This window comes from Canis lupus, chromosome 5, assembly GCF_011100685.1.
Source record: "Canis lupus familiaris isolate Mischka breed German Shepherd chromosome 5, alternate assembly UU_Cfam_GSD_1.0, whole genome shotgun sequence".
Lineage (NCBI taxonomy): Eukaryota > Metazoa > Chordata > Mammalia > Carnivora > Canidae > Canis > Canis lupus.
In genome coordinates this window covers 30,974,449-30,995,631 of record NC_049226.1, presented here as the reverse complement: position 1 = coordinate 30,995,631, position 21,183 = coordinate 30,974,449, and the positions used below count along the sequence as shown (strand labels likewise).

The 21,183-nt window shown below is 59.8% G+C and overlaps 1 protein-coding gene across 12 annotated transcripts in view; it reads right to left on the bottom strand.

Moving 5' to 3' along the window:
- The window catches only part of PITPNM3 (PITPNM family member 3), a 60,660-nt gene that overhangs the window by 23,988 nt on the left and 15,489 nt on the right, over positions 1-21,183 (bottom strand). For 9 of the 12 annotated variants that reach the window (XR_005359418.1, XM_038536442.1, XM_038536447.1 and 6 more), the window contains exons 3-4: positions 16,662-16,769; positions 6,523-6,570 (exon numbers count right to left, since the gene is read on the bottom strand). Coding sequence is in view for 11 of the 12 variants with exons in the window: in XM_038536442.1 (XP_038392370.1) it covers positions 6,523-6,570; positions 16,662-16,769 (156 nt within the window). In the remaining variant the exon portion in view is untranslated. Of the gene's footprint in view, positions 1-3,003; positions 5,201-6,522; positions 6,571-16,661; positions 16,770-21,183 lie in introns of those variants that run through there. The other 3 variants (XM_038536444.1, XM_038536446.1, XM_038536449.1) reach the window with 2 other exon arrangements.

The following is a 21,183-nucleotide window of genomic DNA, read 5'->3' as shown; positions in this document are numbered from 1 at the left end:
CGGGAGGCACGAACCACCATCATCCCTCTAATTACCCAAGCGCCACTCTGCTCTTGAGGTGGAAGCCAAGGTCAGCACCCATGTGCGTGGCCCACGGAGCAAAGCATCACCCGACTCACGGTGGGGTCCACCATGTCTGCCCCCTGACGCTGGCCGCCGCCCCCACCTGCCCTGCACCCCCCCCACCTGCCACCCCCACTGTCGAGGGAGCTGAGCCAGGCCCAGCCCATGAGCACGTGGCTCGTCCCCGCGAAGGACCCACGCAGTGCCCCATCCTCTGAAACACACTGAAGCCCACATGCGGGCGGATTCCAGGGGTGAACTCCCCCCACAGGTCTGCGACTTGCTCTGGGTGGGAAGTGGGATGTGCAGTGGGAGTGTCGGCGACAAACCAGAGCCTCGTTCCCTGGCACATGGGGGGTCTGTGGCCCTGACCCCCCAGTGGCCACACACAGGTGCCACGCCAAGGACAGGCATGGAAACGGTCCAGGGATGGGGACAGGGACCAGGACAAGGATGAGCACCCCTGTCAGAGGCAGGTGTTGTCTGCATGGTGGGACAGGTGGTTGTTTTCTGACTTCTTCTCATTCTCAGGGGAGTCCAGATTCCCTGTGGTCCAGCGAGCACACATGCATCCACGGGCAGCCGTCATGCTCACACGGAGCCACAGCCCCCACTTCACCAAGTGCAAGCACCACAAATAAGACTGAGTGTATCCCTGCCCTCGGAGCTGAGGGAGGCAGGACAGGCTGGGGGGGGAGGGTATGAAAGGGAAAAGGAAGGCCTGTGAGGGAGCAACAACGGTGAAACAGGATAAGTGAATCAATATCCCACATTTGGGTCACAAAGCCAACTGGACATCACAGTGGCCTCCTGCTCCCCTGGCCAGGGCCCAAATGTGTGTCGTGTGTCCAGGTGGCTGAGGAGCTCAAAGGGCCTGGGGTCACGTGACACAACCTAGGCTGGGAAGGGGGCAGCTCTGTGGGCAGGTGCTGGGGTCTTCCTTCAGAATGAGGAGGAAACATGCCTGCAGCTCCGGCCACTAGGGGGCTCAGTGAGCCCAGTGACTGGGCAGGAAAGTGGTGGAAGGGGGTCCCTGTCTGGGGAAGGGCAGGCTTGAGGGGACGTGGTAGCCCTGCACGTCCCCAGGAGCTGCTTTCGGGTCACAGGACGGAGGGCAGGGCCCAGCCAGCGAGGTGAGGCGGCTTCCGGAGAGTTCTCAGCCATTCTGGAGGGACCCATGGTGGCCCAGAGGGAAGCTGGACAAGCTGGGCAGGGGGACACCAGGGAGGGGGGCGCAGGTCAGGCTGCGGGGATGGATGGCGTCCCTGCTGTGACGACTTAACCCCTGCAAAGTCAGAACCCATCCCATCTGCCTGGATTCACCTGCTAAGAGGCTCAGTGCCCAGGGGGACAGTCAGCCCCCCACAGAGGCGCTGGCCCACCCTGAGGCCTGACCGCTGCCTGTGAGCATGGGGGCAGCTCCCAGGGGCCACTGCGTGGGTGGACGTGGCCCAGGCCGGGAGCAGCACCACCCTGAGTCCAGCCCGAGGTGGTTTCCAACACAGGGCTGCTAGAGACCCTCCTGCCCTGGGAAGGGCCCTGGGAAGGGCTGGGCACCTGCTGTGTTTGCCTTGCCTCCTCCCCCAGCGTCTCTGGCTCCCCCCATATTCATCCCTGGGGGGTCCTGCAAGCGCAAGTGCAGGGCTGGGGACGTGCACTCAAGTTCCAGGCCGGGCATATCCACTCTCCTAAAGCCGAAGCTGCTCTTCCCGATGCCTACAGGGTGCGGCCTGCCCACAGGGAGGAATTGCCATCCACCCCCACCAACCTGGGCCCTACGGAGAGGCCGGCACAGGCCGAGGGAATCAACCGCGTCCTACCCACGCCCACCTGCCTGCACGCTGACCCCCGGCAGGTTCCAGAAAAAGGACAGCATGTGGCACTTATACACTGGCCCAGGTACCTGGCCTTGGAAACCAAACCAGAGGATGCCCGCTGATCTCACCCCCAGGTCAGCATCACGTGGCCGCCCGGGCTCTCGGGGAGCAGCCGCTGCTCGTCCACGGCTGCAGTCGGAGGCACTTGGAACACGGAGCACAGAGTGCCCCTGACACCCTGGACCCGAGCTGGAAGGCGCTCGTACCATGCTAGACCCAGCTGCACCACTCATGCTGCAGACACAGGAAGCAAGCTGCGTGCCCCCCGCAGGACACTGCTACCCAGTTCTCACAGCCACGGTGGCGACACAGGACAGCCTTCCCGAGGCCACTGGGCCGCCAAACCTAGTGAGATGCTGAAATAACCTGGAGACACGATCACCGAGACCAGCAGGGGGCAGGACAGCGCGGGCACCACTGGCGTAAAAACATGCAGACACGTGGGTATTTGTGGAGATGCGTGTGTGCAGGGAGGAACCAGCGCCCGGTGCTCCCGGCGAGGGGCTGGGCAGGCCATGGGGCAGCAGGAGGGCGCGCAGCACCTTCGTCCTGGTAGAAGTCACGCCGCTGACGGGCACGGCCTACTCAGGAGTCGGATTAAACATGAGACTTCCTCTGATGCCCGTGTAGCGGCGCCTCCTCTTCTGAGTCACTAATTCCTATTATCCCGCTGCTGGGGTTGCTTGGGTTCCATGTAGTGGCTTCCTGGCTTTTGTTTCTAGACACTCTTTTGTTCCCAGAAGGAAAGAAAACCAGAGATGGTCTCAGGCTAGAAAGAGACCCCGCAACCCCTGGAGGATGGACGACCAACCGCGAGGGCCCAGGATGTGGGACCACCCGGCTGCACGGGTGGGAACCGCCCAAGCCGGGCCCCGGGCCCCAGGGTGTCTGCAACCCGAAAACAAGGTCCTTTCCCTGGACTCCCATCCAATGCCGTGTCCAGGCAGGCCTTGCTTCTCCTGCTGGAACTCTGACGAAGTCGTGGGCCAGCTTCTGCGTGCTGCACAACGATCCTGGGCCCTGGCCCCATGCTAGCCTCTCCTCTGCTTTCCCCTCCACTCACCTCCCCCCTGAGCTCCGGCACTAGGCCGCAGGATGGTTCTCGAGCCTCTCCTTCGTCCTCTCACCATGGGGTCTTTGCACATTCTGCTCCCCAAGCCCCGACTCTTCTTCATGCTGCTCCTGAAGCCTCAGTGGTCCTTCCCACCCCCACCCCCACCCCGGGGGGGGGGGCAGGGGGGCGGGGCTTCCGGCCTCCCTCTCCTCTTGGCAAAAGCACGGAGGCTCTCTGTTCTGGGACCCGGCCTCATAGTGTAGGCTCTGTGGTGTCTGCACTCATCAACTCCTCCATCCTCCCAGCTGTGCCGTGTCCCCCAGCCAGGGACAGGGTTTGTTCATGCTCCACATAGTCCCCAAAGGCTGTCCAGATGCCAGCGTAGGGAAGATGCTCACCAAGTATTTTTCAAACAAAGTCATGAACAAGTATTTTGTTCCCACTCAGGCCCCCGTGTAGGAGGCTGAGGATGCCCCCGGCACAACATAGATGTGTTCATGTGCACGCCGAGGAGCACGCACAAGTGCATGGGCATACACGCACATGCACACAGGGACAGACCGCGTCAGCACAGACACGCGGGAGGGGGCCCCCCAGGCAGCCGTCTGCCACCCTGAGCTCACTAAAGCTGAGGCTAAATATAGCCCGTCTGCAGCTGCGCACAGGCCGCCCACATGGCTGGGAAAAGACACCCGATCCCTGCGGGGCCGCGGGCCAGCTGTGGGCAGGGGCTAGTGCCCCTGGGGCTGCTGGGGGGTGGCGGGCAGGCGCCCAGGACAGGAGGTCCTTGCTGGCCGTCCCAGCATCTGAGCCACTGGTTGGTCTGGTCACGGGCTCTGGGTGGTGAGATGCGAGGTCAGGCCCTAGGCATAGGGAGGCGGGCATTGCTCGGCATCCACATCTTCTCTGTCCCTTCCGGGCGGCCACAGCTGTACGGGTGAGGCGGCCATGGGGCCAGGCTGGGGCCAGGAGCAGGGTGGGTCAGGACTAGCTACAAAGCCGGGCTCTGCGGGCGGCTGCGTGGAGGCTGGGTTGGGACAGAGACCACCCGGGTTCAAATGGAACCGGGCCTGGCGCTCAGCCTGCACTCTGGTCGGGTATCCGCCCAGGGACAAGACAAAGTTCAGAGTCCCACCTGGGAGGGAGAGGTGGAGCTGGAGAGCTTGAAGGCAAGGAGGGCAGCGTGGAGGCCCGTGTGGAGGCCGGTGTGGAGGCTGGCAGTTCTGGGAGACAGAAGCCAGGCAGGACCTCCAGGTCTCTGGCTAGAGTTTGTGGAAATGGCACCGTTCAGCCTGGAGGAGGAACAGGAGCAGTGCCGGGGAGTGGACGGGGAGCCTGGGGCAGGCCCAGGTCAGGCCAGAAGCTGTGAGTGTCACTGGGCTTGGAGCAGCGTGAACTGGCAGAGGGGACCAGGAGGCGCGGAGGCGACAGGAATGCAGAGGGCGCCAGAAGGTTGGCACCATGACCCGGGGGCTCCCCCGGGCTCCTCGACCAAACGGAATGATCTGGTGCCAAGTAACGGGCTGGGTGGAGGCTGCAGGTCGCCAGGCCGTCCCTGCTGCTGCAGGATGGAGGCCACACGGCGTCTGAGAGGGAGGACTCCTGGGCAGCACCTGCCACACGCGCCACCCACACATGTCCGTGGGGCCCAGGAGGACGCATCCCTGTGCAGGGCCAATCCAGCGGTCACAGGACGGGCAGAGCCCTGAGCACACGGAGTTCCGAGCAACCTTGAGCCAGCGGCCAGGCTCATGGAGGGCCAACCACGTGAAGGCCATTCGCGCTCTGTCCCGCCGCAGTTCTGGGGCAGGCCTCGGGTCACGTCTCCACAGCCGAGTAATGGGAGCTCCGGGATGTCGGGGAGCTGGCCAGGCAGGTCAGGGCGCAGAGGCTCGGGGACTGCGGGGAGCTCACAGGAATGTCCTGAGTGTCCTGATCTGGGGCACCTCGTATCACCTCCTCCTTTGTCTCTCGCGAGGCACGTGCATGCACACCATGGACGGCCAAGCACCTCACCAACGTCCTGGTTGTGTACTTGCTGATTCGGGATCGCGAGCAAACAGAGCTGGACCCCGCACGACCTCCATTGTCTCAGGCAAGCAGAAGTGTCCAAAGGCCGAACTTCGTGGACGGCGTTAAGCAGCTGGATGAACAGCAGGACCGCCAGCCAGCCACGTTCTCAGGAGTCCTCACCATCCACATGCTAGCCTCAGACTCAGCCCACTGGCCCCGCAACCTTGTTGTCTCGTCCCCCTGAGTGAGAAGATCCTGAGGAAGCAGACGTGGGAACAGCTGGTAACAGAATCCAGATAAAATCCATGACCTCGGTTTATAAGCCAAATAAAGGAGATTTCACCTTCACAGAAACACACATTTTGTTTGGCCGGGTCGAGGAGCGGCAACGTGGGGTCGGCCCCGATGTGTTCCCTCCCTAGGACATCTTGTGGGGAGACCCCATCCCGCGGCTGCCAGATATTCCCAGACACGAACGAACCTTCCACCTGCAAACGCCCCGTCTCGAAGCTCAAGGGCTCTTCCACGCAGGTGCCAGTCCTCCGCTGCACCCAAGGACTCCGGGTATGCTGCAGAGAGCCCCCCACACCCTGCTGCCCGCATTTCTCAAGGGAGCAGTTCCTGACCCCCGCCACCTTCCCGTGGAAAACACGACCCAGGCCCCCTGCCGCCCCATCTGCCCTGTGGCCAAACCCGCCACTTCCCTGCTGCCCCCCCATCAGGAAACGTGAACCCGCCGATGTGTCCGGGTCTTCACTTAACCGCCTACACGGGCTGAAATCTGGGTGCTCTGGGACATTGCCACGCTCACACCGAGCCCCTGCACTCATGGCCTGGCTTTGGGGGAGCCCTCGGCAGAGGCACCCAGGCCCTCCGGCCCCTGACGGGCCTTGTCTGCACCTGCCCCTGGGCGCTGGAACACCTGCCACAGGTCAGCGATAGACGGGCCTGGGTTGGGTAGTGGGCAGCTGCGCTGGGGCCCCGAAGCCTCGGCCACAGATCCAAACAGCAGGACAGACACTGAGGGGTTCTGAGCGTTTGCACCCCTAGATATGCCTGGGCCCCCAACCCTAGCCTCCTGATGAGCAACGCTGCCAACGCCAAGCACTTGTTTGAAGCCACCCTCCAAGTCCCCTTGGGCATCCAGGGAGGACATCCTGCGTTGGCCGCGGACACCCCCTCCAGGAAGCCCCGACGGACCTAGAGACCAGGACCTGGAGGTGGGGGTGCGCAGGGGAGGTATTATGACCCAGCACCATGTCAGTGCCTGCAGTGGCCCAAGGCCAAGTCACCCAAAAGCACTTGCCCCGAAGGCTCCGAGGGTTTGCACTGCCTTCCTATCCTCTCTCCACCACACACAAGCAACACATGAGGCTTTGCAGGGTCCCGTCTGCCTCTGGGCACAGCAGCCCCCCCAGCCACCCTGCACGTGGGAACCTGGGGCCCCAAGGAGCTCAACTGATGGGGGGGCAGGCCCAAGGAGGCTGAGCCAGCCAGGGGTCGGCCATCACTCACGCTGCTTCTCCTGGAGAGTGCTGGACGTGCACGGGGTGCTCCCGTCTCCTGCAGAGAAAGAGAAGGAGCGTGAGCGGGTCCCCACCATGTCACCAGGCAGCCCTTCCCAGAGCTGGGGTGGGCAGGGCCTCTCACCTACTCACCACACTGGGCCCTTCGTGCCCCGGCACACCCGGAGCCAGGGAGAGCGGGGCCTATGTGCCTGTCCTCCCGCCTTCCTGGGGCTGCAGCTCCCTGGCCTAGGTGGGGGCAGCCGGCCCTCCCCTCTCCTCCCATTGTCCCCACCCAGGGGGTCTCCAAGTCCTATGGGGTCTGTGTCTGAGACTTGGGCCCCACCGTGGAAGGGCCGTCCCCAGGCCTGGAATGGTGCACACACTCTCTGTGCCCCTCCCCACACTGCGCACAACCCAGGCCAGGCCCTGTGGATTCTACGGAGGTAGCTGGGGTAGCCCCCCCCCACCCCGCCCCCCCCCAACACACACACACACACACACACACACACACACACGAGAGGCCATTTTCCGCAGCCACAAATGTCACAGAAACTCCTCGTTGCAAATATGGAAGACGCCAGCAGACGCAAAGGAGGACGACACAACTGTAGGACCCCCGGCCTCCTGGGCCCTGCTCCACGCGCATCTTCCGGAACTTCGGAAGCATCCCTGCCTCTGAGCTCCCTACGCGGACCCGGGGCAACAACAAAGCACAAAATACCCTTCCCATACTTCTGGTTCCAGTGTAGACGATTGCGTGACCAAGTGCCAGCACCCAGGGCCATCCTCCCAGGGCCGTTAGGATAACATTCTGCGGGGGTGGGGGGACTTCACAATGACGCCGCTGGGGGGAAGCTGCAAAATCGCACCGTCCTAGTTATGACGGCAACCAGCATCTTTGGGGATGCAGAACTCAATCCCAGGACCCCGGGGTCGCGCCCTGAGCTGAAGGCAGATGCTCAATCGCTGAGCCTCCCAGGTGCCTGTCTTCGTGCATTTTTAATGACTTCCTTAAAATCACACGTCCACAGAGGAGTCTAGGTCAACGGGCAGGGACCTGGGTCAGGCCCCCATGCTCACAACCAGCCCAAGGTCTCTGGGGCCCCTGTATGCTGGAGTTGGGAGCAGTGTGGGCAGGAACACGGGTACTGACACCTTCTGGGCCAGCGCCTGCCCCCCAGGTGCGCTTGCTCCCCATTCCACAGATCCAAGGATGACATTATTCAGAAAGAGGGACGTTAGCCCCAGACCCAGGGCCCTTCAGAGCCCTGACTGCAGCACAAGGGCCGTTGGCGTTTCTTGGGCACCTGCTGGGGGCCAGGCCCTTAGGGAACGGGCCATGCATGGCTGAGGGACCAGCAGGGTCTGATTCATGACCGTCCTGCTCCCTTGCCCAGGCCTAGGGGTGACTCACCCGGCAGCTTACAAGCCACTGACACCACAAAACACGTTCATTACAGGAGAGGGAGTGTGACTTGTGTCCCAGGCAGAATTTCAGGGGCGACAATGTCTGTGTGCACTGGAGCAGGAGCCAGGGGCGCAGAGCCGGAAAAGGCCAGATGAGGGTCCCCAGGACACATGCGGTCCCCACTGGGTGAGGGGCGTCCACCCCCAGGAGGCCATCCAGGTGAGCCGCCCAGCAAGCAGCAGCTTCCCAACTTGTCTAGCACGTCCCCCGCTCCTGCCCCAAGGGGGCTCCTGGGATGGGGACAGGAGAACAAGAGCAGGTGCCCCAGGGAAGCTGGGCTGCCCCACCCTCACATGGGCAGTGAAGCCTGAACCTGAACGGGGCCTCAGGGGGTGGGGAGATGCCTCGGATCCCACGCTCTGACCCCAGGACCCTCCGACCCCAGGACCCTAGGGACAGCAGGCGCTGGGGTGGGTGGGTGGGAGGGAGGGAGGGAGGGAGGGAGGAATCTGGGGCCCACAGTGGGAGGCTGGGCTGTGCTCCCTGGGCCTGCTCACCCGGCTGTACCTCTGCCTGGCCTTCTTCACCTGTGGACACTGCCAGGAACTCCTGCAGACAGGACAGGCCATGGGGGGGACAGAGAGCACGGAGGCAAGGGGGGCACGGAGAACACAGAGGGAATGGGGGCAGGGCCTGCAGGTCCCCAGCCCACAGAGTCCCATGCCTCTGGGTCACATCTCCTTACAGATGCAGACCCGCCAGCGGCTCCCCACTCCCCACCTCCCCAACACACCATGCTCCCCGCCCCGTCCCAAGAGCCAGGGGATCACGTCCACCAAAGGCTGAGAGGCCTGCAGAAGGAGGGTGGGGCAAACACTGGGACAGGGGGCCTCAGGGAGGAAGGTGCCAGGAATATCCTTCCCAAGGAACAGGGGGGCAGCTGGGATCCTGGGGTAGAAAGGCCCCCACCCTCCTGCTCAGGGAGCTCCCCACACACCCAGCCTCCAGCTCCCCAAGCTGCAGGGTCGGGGCTCCCTCATGACCTCCCACCTGGACCCCTGCTCCCCTGTACACCTTCCCGGGCCCTCTGATCGCCTTCTCATTGGGCTTCCAGAAAGATCTTTCGAGATGGTGGCTCTTGCTCCAACTACTCTCTGGGTCCCCAGGGCACCCCTGAGAAAGCCAGGACCCCTTACCACTCCGAGCTCCCCGCTGCTGCGCCCCCTCTTGCCTCCCCAAGATCTCGGGCCCTTACCAGCCCCAGCACCTTGCACCCTGACTTCAGGGGACATGAACCCCCACGTGCTTGCCCAGAGTGCCTCACTTCCCGACCCCCCTGTGCATCTTCACACCTGCTGCTCCCTCTGCCTATCGCACCCTCGGGGTGCCCAGAGCCAGCAAGGCCTCCTGACCCTTCCACCACCACTGCCATGCTCCCACTGTTGCAGGTGATCGGCGCACTGGATGGTCCCTACCACATCCCGCTGTCCCGACCACACCCAGCCACCCCAGCTGCACCCCACCCGCCTGCCCCACCCCATCCCCTGCAGGTGGCAGCGTGTCTGTATGTCGACCAGTGCACATGAGCTGAATGCACAACAGGGGAGGGAAGGCATGGATGCGAGGTGAGCCCTCCCTGCCTCAGGTCCCGAGAGGGAGGCAAAGCACACCCTCAGCCAAGGCAGGGCTGTGGGGAGGCTGTCTGGAACAGGCCAGGCACCGGGAAGGCTCCCGACGACCGGCTCCACTTTCAGCAAGAGCCCCCAGGCAGCTCTGGCTAGAACATGGGGTAAGCAGGAGAGCAGGGGGTGCCTGGAGACAAGGAACACAGGGTCCACGATGGCCCCTCCACACCGTCCCACGGTGGACATGCAGCCACGGCGAACTTACCATCCCCCGGACAATAGTAACAGCGAGAAGGAGGGTGAGCAGCAGACTCCTGGCCTGCGGGCCCAGCTGGCAGGTGTAAGCGTCTGTTCGCGGACGGTGCCTCCCACCTGCTGGCCTCACGGCAGAACCAAGTGACTGAATTTGCAGCACAGCGGGCGGAATAGGGCGAGTAAGCCGACAACATGATCCAGCCTATTCCTCCCGCCCCAAATCCCTAGAAAATGACCCCGAATACACTTCCAGGAGTTGGTCTCAAGCAGAATCGTAAGACAAGAAGGGGTGCCCCAGCAGACCAGGCGCTGCTGGGCATCCCCCAGAGGGCAGACGGCAGAGGGCAAGGGTGGAGGAGGGCAGGGCCGGCCACAGGGTTTGCAGAGCCTGTGCAAGATTTTCACGTCGCATCTTTCTCAAGCAAGACTGCACGTGGGGGCCCTAGTTCAAAACCATCACGGATTTTAAGATGTCAGCAGCAGAGCACGGAATCCAGTGAGAGACACTGGTAAGTGCAGAGCTCTGGATGGCCACAAAGGTCAAACGTCCATTAGGCCAACTGCCGATGGAGCCGAGCAGAAGCCACCACCTACACCCTGCAGGGGAAAGCCTGTGGCCAGAGACAGGCAGCTCGCAGGGGGGGGGGGGGGGGGACGGGCCCCTGAAGGAAAATCCAGGGGCCAAGGAAGCTTCTAGAACTGCCAGGTTGTGCCACCCCACCCCACCCCCCAGCGCCTGCTTCCACCAAGCAGAGGCATCTACCCTCAGGTGCGGGGAGGGCCGAATGTCTGAGGAACAGGACACCCTGGGAAGCTAAAAATACCAAGAAGAAACCAGAAGCTAATGTCACCTAGCCGCATGCTCTGCCCTCCCCAATAATTAGATGACAGCCGTTGGCAGCACACAGATGCATCACATCACCCAGACACAGGCCAAGGGCGGAGGAAGTGTAGCTACGAAGGGGGGTATGTGGACTGTGGCACCCAGTATCCCCAGGAACACCAACTGCATAGAAGGAAGATGCCAAACTCGGTGACCCAGGGGGAGGGGAGTCCAGGAAATGGATCTGCAGACCCTGCGGCCAGTCAGTGGCAACAGTGACGCACAGCCCTCAGGCTCCAGCGAGCACCAGGATGACCTGAGGGCAGTTAAAGCAGGATCTGTCATGAGGCACCTGGGGGGCTTAGCGGTTGAGCATCTGCCTTCTGCTCAGGGCGTGACCTCGGGGTCCTGGGATCAAGTCCTCCATCGGGCTCCCCGCAGGGAGCTTGCTTCTCCCTCTGCCTGTGTCTCTGCCTCTCTCTGTGTCTCTCATGAATCAATAAATAAAATCTTATTAAAAAAAAAAAAAAGGCTCCGTGAGCCTGGGAGAGGGCTCCTAGCTCACATTTCTGACAAGTTTCCAAGGGATGCTGAGGCTCCTGGTCCAGGAACCACATCATCTAGACGCAGGGCATGAGCCAGAGTCCAGGAGGAACAATGGGGAAAAATAAAAGCTTTCTGGAAAAGTGAAGGCTGAGAAGTTGGTCGGGGCCGCCCAGGTGGTGCTGGCATCCCTCCTGTCAATAAGAATGCGGCCTTGATGACATCCAGTTTATTTCTGAGACGGGAAGAGCCCGTCTGCCTGCTGCCTGTGAGCAGCGCCTTAAGTGACAGCTCGTAGATTATTGGTATAAATTATTCAGAGAGACACATGTAAACTCTGATCATAAGAGATTAGCAGTGTGTCGAGGACCAAGTGAAATACACCCCAGGAATGATTCTCTTGACATACGAGAATCAGTTGTAGTAACAGGAAACAGGACCCCACAGGACCATCTCAGTAGGTCCAGAAAAAGCATCTGGCAAAATCCAACACCCTTTCACAATAAAAGCACTGATCGACCCCAAAATAGGGGAGAACTGACTTGACCAGGTAAATGACAACTACAGAAAAAGCAACAAACAAAAAACCTGCAACGGACACCGTATTTAATGGTGGAGAACTGAAAATGCCACCAAAGACTGGGAACAAGACGAGACGTCAGCGTTCACCATTTCTATTCAGTTTATGCTGGAGAATCCAGCCAGGGAATTCAGGCATAAAAAAGAAATAAAAGGCACCCAGGTTGGAAAGGAAGAAGCAAAACAACCTGTTTGCAGATGACACGATCTTGTACATAGACAATCCTAAGGAATCCTTATCCCCCAAAAATAAACTTAATAAATGATTTTGGCAAAGGTGCAGGATATGGGATCATACACAAAAACCAACTGCGTTTCTATATACTTTTTATTTCGTTTCTATATACTTACAAGTGATCCGTAAATTAAATTAAGAAAATAACTTAGTTACAACAGCATCGAAAAGAATACAATACTTTGGAATAAATTCAACAAAACCAGTGCAAGATGTGTGCCCTGAAAACTGCAAAATGTCACTGAAAGAAATTAAAGACCGAAACTAATAGAATTAGTTAGTAATTCTAACACACTAACATTGTGTTAGATCCCCACATTGATCTACAGATTCAACACAAACCCTTGTAAAATCCCAGCTGGGTTGTTTTTTGTTTTTTTTCTGGTTTTTGTTTTATTTTGTTTTGTTGGGTTTTTTTGCAGAAACTGAGAAGCTGATTCTAAAATTCACGTGGCAATACAAGGAATACAGAATGGCCGAAACAAATGCTCAAAAGCACAGCAAAGCCCATGGACTTCCGCATTTTCTGCAAGTGCACAGTAATCAAGATGATGTGGTCCTGGCCCAAGGAATGGAATTGAAAGTCTAGATATAAATCCATGTTTCTGATCCATTGGTTTTTGACAAGGAGGCTGAGACAATCCAAGAATTGTCTTTCCAATATGTGGTTCCAGTACAATGGGTTACCTGAAGGCAAAACAAGGAAATGGAACCCCTACCTTACACTCCACATAAAAATGAACTCAAGTGGATCAAAGACCTAAACCTAAGAGCTAAGGCTATAAATTCTTAAGGGAAAACAAAGGGTAAATCTTTATGACTTTGTATTAGTTGATGGTTTCTCACACATGGCCTCAAACACAGTAACAATAAAAGCAAAAATAGGTTAAGTCAGGCCTCATTAGAATTTTAAATCTTTGCATACTGAAGGGAATTATCAAGAAGGTGAAAAGACACCCTCAGAATGGGGGAAAGTATCATTTGTAAATCATATCATTGATAAGGGCCTAACATCCACAATATATAAAAAACACTTATAACTCACCAAGAGAAAGACAAACAACCTGATTTTTAAAACCGGTAAAGGGCTTCAACAGACATTTCTTCAAAGACGATGAGCAACAATCAATAATCACATGAATGTGCTCACCACCTTCAGTCACTGGAGAAACGCAAACCCAAACCATAACCTGATCCACTGTGTCACACCGCTAGTGCGGCTTTCATCAAACAACAATGACGAGTGTTGTTGAGAATGTAGAGAAGTCTGAACCCTGGAACAACACTGGGGAGAAGGGGACGTGGCGTGGCCCCAGCTCTCCCACGCCTGGGAACGCCACTCCTCCCACACCAAGAGAACTATAGGTGTGTCCCCACAGAAACCTCATAGCAGTGTTACTCATAAGAGTAAAAAAAAAAAAAAGTGGAAATGACCCGAATGTGCACCAGCTGATGAATGGATAAGAGTTATCCATTGTTCTGTTGTTGTGCCACAAAATGGAATGACGTCCTGGTTTGCATTACAGCCTGGGCAGGTCTCAGAAACAGGACGCAAGGTAAACATCAGGTACAAGAGGCCACTTCTTGTTGGATTCCACTTCTACAAAACTCTGGGGTTTTGAGGGGTGACTGCTGACATGTACTGGATTTCTTTTTGGGGGGATGAAACATTCCAGAACCAAGTACAAGTGATGGCTGCTCAGCCCCATGAATATACAAAGCATACAAAAAGCACTTGAAGGGGCTCCTGGGTAGCACAGTTGGTTAAGCATCTGTCTGCCTTCAGCTCAGGTCATGATCCCCAGGATCCTGGGATCGAGTCCCTTATTGGGCTCCCTGTTCAGTGGGAAGCCTGTTTCTCCCTCTCCCTCTACCTACCACTCCCCCTGCTTGTGCTCTCGCTCTCTCTCTAATTAAAAAAAAAAAAAAAAAAAAAAGCACTTGAAGAGGGTGGGTTGTATGGTGTGTAAATCATGACTCGGTTTTAAGGCGATCTCGGCAGGACCTACTTTCCTAGGACGATTGTTCGTGGCAGCTCCGAGCTTCCCAAGAGCGCTGGATGCAAGCACCTTCCTGTTCTGTGTCAGAATCTCACTCAGGGATCTTTGGCTAATTAGCTCACACCAAGGTGCATGTGGTCTATTTCCATCCATGTCCAACCCACTAGGAGACTGGAACTTAAAAGAACAGGGGAGACGGAAATGTTGCAAAGCATGGGGCGAGTCCATGGCACCTACGGATTGATATCAGGTTGTTATGGGGAAAAACCCAGAGCACACGAAAATGAAAAGAGGATTGTTTAAACACACACATACACAAAAGCAAAACCCTCCTCCCAAAAAAACCCAAAACAGACTCCACAGAAGAGCTGACCAGACAAATGGCAACAGCTGGAGCAGACAGGACTGGGCAGCTACTGATTGGGTTGGAGCTGAGGAAATTTCCAGAGCCCAACAAGGACCCGAAAGTAAGAGCAGGAAGGGCAAGATGAGACCCAGGTGTGGCATGTCCCTGAGGCAAGTCTGATAGGGGCAATGGAGAAAGAAATACTTGAAAAAATGATAAAAAGAAAATGCACGTGTGTGTTTATGTGTGTACATGTGTATGTGTGTGTATATAAATACATACATATACACATTATATGTAATCACTGTACACGGATGCACGAATACATCGTACTTATGTCGTGCGTGTCATGTGTGCATAGGGAGTAGATACTATATCATACATCATGTATCGTACCTGTGTGTGCATACATAGGACACATTATATCACCTTATATATCATTCATCGTCATACATCGTGCGAGCATGTGTATAGAGTATATGTTACACATCATGTGCCGTCAGGAACACGGAGAGCACAAAGCAGCTTTGGGACATTCAGGCAGAGCTCAGTAGGTGGCTACTGAGCTGAGTCAGCAGCCTGGGGACAAGGTTGTGCCTGGACATGAACTTGGGGTCGGGGGGGACACCAAGGGCCAGTTTCGAGGGCAGCCTTCTCCTGACCTGCTCCCGGTCCCTCTGCTGTCCAGACTCATGCCCAGGGCATCCCTCTAGATCCCCCCGCTCAGCCTCCTCCTGCCCCAGGTAGCCTCGGCCAGAACCCTACTCCTCCTGGGCTCTGCACCCCACCAGGGGCTTTGCCCACACTACACACGGGGCAGCCCGTGTGGTGGTGGACGGCCCTTAGGACTGAAGCCCACCATGAGCTCCCAGGGGCCAGAGGTTCCTCCTCCTCGCCCCCCGTCCCCCCGCACTCTCCTGCTGCCCCCTGTGCCCAGGGAGACACCCCAAAAGTGCTGTCCCAAGGATCCAGCCATGGGGATGCCCCGCATGCATCCTGGGGTGATGATGATGGGCCCTGGATGCACAGGGCCCTCCTGGCTCCCCTGATCCTCACAAGGTCGGTTCCAGCCCCACTCTGCCCACGAACACACAGGTGCCATTGGCTTGCATGGCTGTAGAGCCAAGTCCACTCCCAGGCCCCAGACGGTGCCCAAAGCTCCCCTCTGCAGCCTCCCTGGCCCTCCTGGCTCTGCCCACCTCGCCTTGCCCCTCCCCAGCTCACACTGTGCCGAGTCTCCATCCGCGGGGCAGGGGGTAGGGAAAGGACGGCCTGATGGGAGGTCAGGGCACATCTGGGTTTGTCTTACTGCCACGGAGCACCATCCTGGGGAAGCACCTGTACCTGCTGACCCCTCCTGGGTCCCCCGGCGTTTGGGACAAAGGAAGGAGCTGTCCAAGGGCTAGACTGCTGACACGGGGCTGTGACAATGGGGGCTTTGCCTCTGGACTGGCCCCAGGGCCAGCTCCCTGTGAAGGTGCCAGTGGCCCTGGGGCCTTTCTTTATGACCGTGACCCCCAAACACACCTCCACCACCATCCAGCCGGGAATCAGGACCCCAGGGATCTGCGCCCGCTGCCAGTAGCTCTGACGACCTGGGGCAAGACCCAGCTTCTAAGAGCCTTGGGCTCTTCACCTGCAAATGGAGCAGTCACCCCCCGGCACGTCTACTTCCCAGGACAGCACTGGGGGGGAGGGGGTTCCGGGAAGGTCACCAGCACTGAGCCGGTTGCCACCCAATGCCCTTCTCCTGGGCCAAGGCGGGACCACGTTGCCCAACGCCCCCTGAGGGGACAGCCTGGCCCAGCCCAGGAGGAAGGAATGACTGTGGGGAATGAGGGAAGGGAGCCGGAGGGGTGCTACAGGGTAGGGAAGGGACGGCCCCGGGCCACATCTGACCCCCCTCCATCTTGTACACATCACCATGTCACTTTAGCTCTCCACACCCAAAGGCAGGAGCCTGAGACACCAGCCTGCCATGTCTGCAGATGCGCTCCCGGTTGCTCCCACCCATGAAAACCCTCCTGAACGGATCCCCAGAGACTCCTGCACTTGCCACCCCAGCTTAGCCAGCTCTCCCCACAGCACAGGCCCAGCCCTCCAAGGACACGGCTGCACCCCTGCCCCTACTGATGTGCATCCCTGGGGGCAGAGGGTAGAAGCTCAGGCGTCTGCACAGGTGCCCACGAGGTTCCTGCAGGGACGTGGGTCCAGGCAGGGGAGGCGCCCAGAGACCCGTGACTGTCCTCAGAGCCGTGGGTTCCAGCGCGGACGCCCACACACCCCCCCCACAGCATGTCCATGCCTGGGGCTCCGGGAAGCGGAGTCTCACCCTGATGCTCCTCCAGCTTCCCCATGGTCTCCATCTGCTCCACTAGGTCGTTCGAATTCCACTGGCTCATCCCAATGAGGATGGCATTCTTCCCTTCGGCCACCTCCTCTGTGGGCAGAAGCAGAGATGGCCGTGAGCATGCGGCCCGCACCCCGTGAACCTACCTGTGGCCACAAACTCCCGCCATGGAATGGGTGTGTGCTCTTGGACAGCTGCAGCATGTTCCGGAAGCTTCCATCAGGAGAAAGCACGGGTGCTGTGCCCTATGGGGCCCCAACATGAGGGGGCACGTGCGAGCAACACCGAAGACCCCATTGCAGTGTCCAATCCCGCCTCCAGGAGTGGAATTTCCTGAAAGGAAGTGTGTGGGGGAGGAAAAGGAAAGCCACGCCTTGTTACTTAACCTCTCCTAGCCTCAGTGTCTCCATCTGAAACATGGGAGCGGCAAGGTCTACACTACACTACAAAGCTGTGGTGAGGGTTCCACGAGGCTGTGGGTACAGGTCCTGGTGTGCATTGATGAGCAGGTTACAGTCACTGGCCCGTGTGACAAAGGGGTGGCTCCAGGATGTGGGGTGCAAGTGGGGTAGGGGCAGCTTTGTCTGCAGGACTAGGCGGCGGAAGGCTGGGCTCTCATGCCAAGTCTGTGACCCTGTAACGTCTCCAACTCCCCCAGGCCCCCAGCCCTGTCTCAACCCATGCCCTTCTCCAGTCTAAGCTCAGCAAGCACCCTGAAGGCCCAAGCACAGCACGCACAGGTCAGCTGCACCCTGGCTGGGTGCGGCCCCTCGTCCCAGTCCCAGAGACGGGGATGTCCTCAACCACAGGCCGCCAGCCGCCCCGGCCCTGCTTTCCAAGGGACGGGCTCTCCTGGCAACGGGCACCGTGCCCTGTGTCTTTGAGCAGACAGTACAGTGTCAGCAAGGGGGATCCTCGAGCCCATGACAGCCACGGACGAGGAGCCGAGACCCGAGATGCTGCCAAGGATGAGGACGAGGCGCTGGGGCTGCAGCCGGGGACTGCCCAGGGTGCCGCAGGCTCTGCGCTCAGGCTCCCGCCCCACGTCCCGCCGGGTCACCTGCTCACACATCGTGGGGTCTCGTCGCCTGGTCACCTCACTGACACTCTCACCCACCCAACGCGAGCCCTGCGCTGAGATGGTTGTGGGCACCTGACACATGCCCACCTGATCCTCCTGAAGGCATAACGACCGTTACCATATCTGTTTTACAGACAAGGAAGGAGAAGCACCAAGAAGTTGGGGACGTGGCCCCAGGCTACGACCAGGATTACAGCAGTTTCAGGAACTGCCAACCCCCCCTGCCCCCCACCTGGCACCACACACACCCAGACCATTCCCCAGGGTGGTGTGCTGGATCCGGGCCCATGTCGACACCTGCAGGCAGCGCCCGCCGCCGCCCCCCCCCCCCGCCCCCGCAACGGGTTCCAGGCCAGACCCTGCCCTACATGGGCTGGGCCTTTGCACACATCCCTCAACTGGCCCTGTCCTCGTATCTATTCCACGGGGGCCGCGACTCTAGTTGTGCAGCTGTTCCCAGGGTGCCGTCCTGACGGCCATAGGTGACGCCGTAAACGTGAAAAGGCCGCAGGGCATGAGGCAATGTCAGCAGGAAGGTATTGGGCAGGTCCAGCCTGGGGGCAGCAGGGCCACAAGGGGTTAGAAGCCCAGTTTGGGGTTAGACAGACTTGCTTCAAGCTCTGGCCTCGGACAGTGGCCTGAGCTCTACGACCCGGGGTCTTCGTCAGCGATAGAACAGCATCGTGGTCATGCATGCCCTGGGGCGACACGAGGTCACAAAGGAAGTGGTTACAGGGCCTGGAGCCAAGCTGCCCTCTGCCCTGGGGTGTCCTGGTCAAGGACTGGGCCGTGGCCTCCTGCAGGGCTGGCTCTCCCAGCCCCGTTGCCCAGGCACACAGCCCTTCAACTGTTCCTGCCAAGCCCAGAGGTCTGTGTACCTGCCCGTGCATCGTGAGACACGACCATCCCCAACTGCCCCCCGACAGCCCCCAACTGCCCCCCAACCGGCCCCTGGCCGCCCCCACCACGGGAACCCGGTTTTGTGAGAAAACACAGCAGTAAAGTCATCCTGACATGGCAAGACAGGTGGCCTGGGGCCATGCATCCAGCAGGTGCTCAGCAGGGCTTGTGTACACATCCCAGTCCCAATTCCTCCAGGGGCCCCCAGGGCCCAGCACGGAGGCCATCCTCCCCTCCTGGTCTACCATCCCACAGCCCCACCATCCTGTCCCCACACTTGGAGTCAGCCCACCCCACGCACCCCGGCTCTCACCCCCACCCGCCCCATCCCTCCCAGGCTGCGGGGCCTCTGCCACAGGGTCCCCGCCCCTGCCACCAGGACAGGCCTCGCTCTCTGGGCCCAGGACCTCTCTGTCCCCATAGGTCCCTCTCTCCACAATCCCTGGTTAGCTCCTGAGGAGCCACCCTTCCTCACTCTGCCTTCCAGAATCTTCCATGGCCTTCCCATGCCTTCTGCCCCCCACTCATGCCTCGACCTGCTCCACCCACCCTGGGACTCCTCGGATGGCAGCAGCCTTACTCTGCCAACAGCGGGCTCCCCTGGTGGAGCCTGGTGGCCGTCTGTCCGCTGCACATCTATCCGTGCTGTACGTGCCTCCTGGCAGGGCCCAAGCACCACAGCGGGCCCGCTGGATCAATGCCCCACTTATTGATTTTGCATTTCAACTTCTGGAGGCTGCTCCCTGCATGCTGGTACTAACCTCCCATGACCTCTGCACCTACTTCACCCCCATGGAGCCACAGCTCTGACCCCAGGCTGACCGGACCTGACCCTAGCCTGCGGCCGCCTGGCTCCACTCAGCCTCTTCCCACGCCGGAGCCTCCGCTGCTGCTGCGTCCACAGGACGCCCAAGCAGCGCAACTCCTTGTCCCAGCCCCATCCCTTCCGGGGTCGCCCACCCAACACCGCCCATCTCCCAGGATCCAGAAGCACCCTGCCCTGGGGCCCCCAGGATCAGGCTGCAGATCTTCCCCTGGGGCCACGAGCTGCGGTTCCACCTCCATGGCCAGCAGTGTCCCCCTCGTCCCTGAGACAACCTGCCCCTGCCCTGTAGAGACCCGGGGCCCAGGCCCCACAGCTTCCCTGGGGTCACACACCAGCCAGTCACCAGCCCCACATCTGTCCACTACCTGCCCTTCCATGGGGCCATGCCCTCGGGACAAGCCCAGACAGAGATGCACCCCACATTCTCCAGGAAGCCAACCGCTGTCAGGGCAGTGCGCCGGTTTCTCTCAGTCCCGGGGGCAGGACCAGGAGCAGGGTCTCCCATGAGGCCGAGGGCAGCTCCCGGGGCCGGCCTCCCACTGGAGGGCATCAGGGCGTTGACGGTGCCAGGTCTGCGGCCCTGGGCATGGGAGCCACGGACAGTGGTGGACACAGAGGACGCAGCAGCAGCAGAAACCTCCAGGGTCCCCCCCGGAGGGGGCTCGGCTGTGCTCCCGTCAAGCCACCCAGGCCAGGTGTGTCCTGAAAGCAAACCCTGGCCACACCCTTCTAGCCCCCCAGTTTCCCCCCACCCTCCAGATGCCCCTGTTGCACCCTGGCCTCCCAGGCTGCACCCCCCAGGTGCCCTGGCTTCACCCCGGCCCCCCTCAGCTTCATCCCTCAGCCCAGCCCACACACACACCCACAATTGCCAGGGCTGGGACTGCTTGTGTGAGTTCATGGCGAGGCACCAGGCTGTCGTCTAGATGCCAGGGGAGGGCCCAAGGACAACCAGCATGTCCCCAGGGGCCCACCGCTCACCCCACGGCATCCCTCAGATTACATCGGGGGGCGGGGGCCTCCACTTTTAACGGTGTCACTGAGGAGAACAGTGCTCAGTAAACTACATGCAGGTAAAAGGACAATTTGGAAAGTTTGGGCACAGGGACCTGAAAACTATCACCCCCAGAGTTTTCTCCCGCCCCCAGGCCACTCCCTGCTCTTGCCATGGCAGGCGTGTCACATCCTAGTTCCGCGTCCTTGGGTCAGCCCCCAGGGCACTCTGTCCACCCATCGTCTCCCACTCACAGCCCCCACCCCTAGGGCCTGCCCGTGTCACGGCCACACCGCGTCTCCCTGCTCAGCTGACCCACGTTCATGCACTTGTTCACCTGCCGCTGTGCATCTGGGCTGTGTCAGGTTTGGGCAGCAGCTAGTGCAGTCCCTGCACACGCTCTCGGGTGGACGTGCGCTCTCCCTCCCCCCGGGCAGACACCCGGCGGCAGGACGGTGCCCCGGGGGTGAGGACCACGAGCTGTGGAGGAGCTGGAACCCACTACACACGGCCGGACCGCAGCTGCTCCTGCCAGCAGTTTGCAAATCCCAACTCCTCCATCAGGGTCGGTGGAGGCAACTGGCTGTCCTCGCGGGCAGGGGGCAGTGTCACACCACGGTCTCAGCTGGTGTTTCCCGGAGGACGGACGGTCCAGTGTGTCTCCTGTCTCTGCTGAGGTGTCTCTTCCCTTGTTTTATTTTCG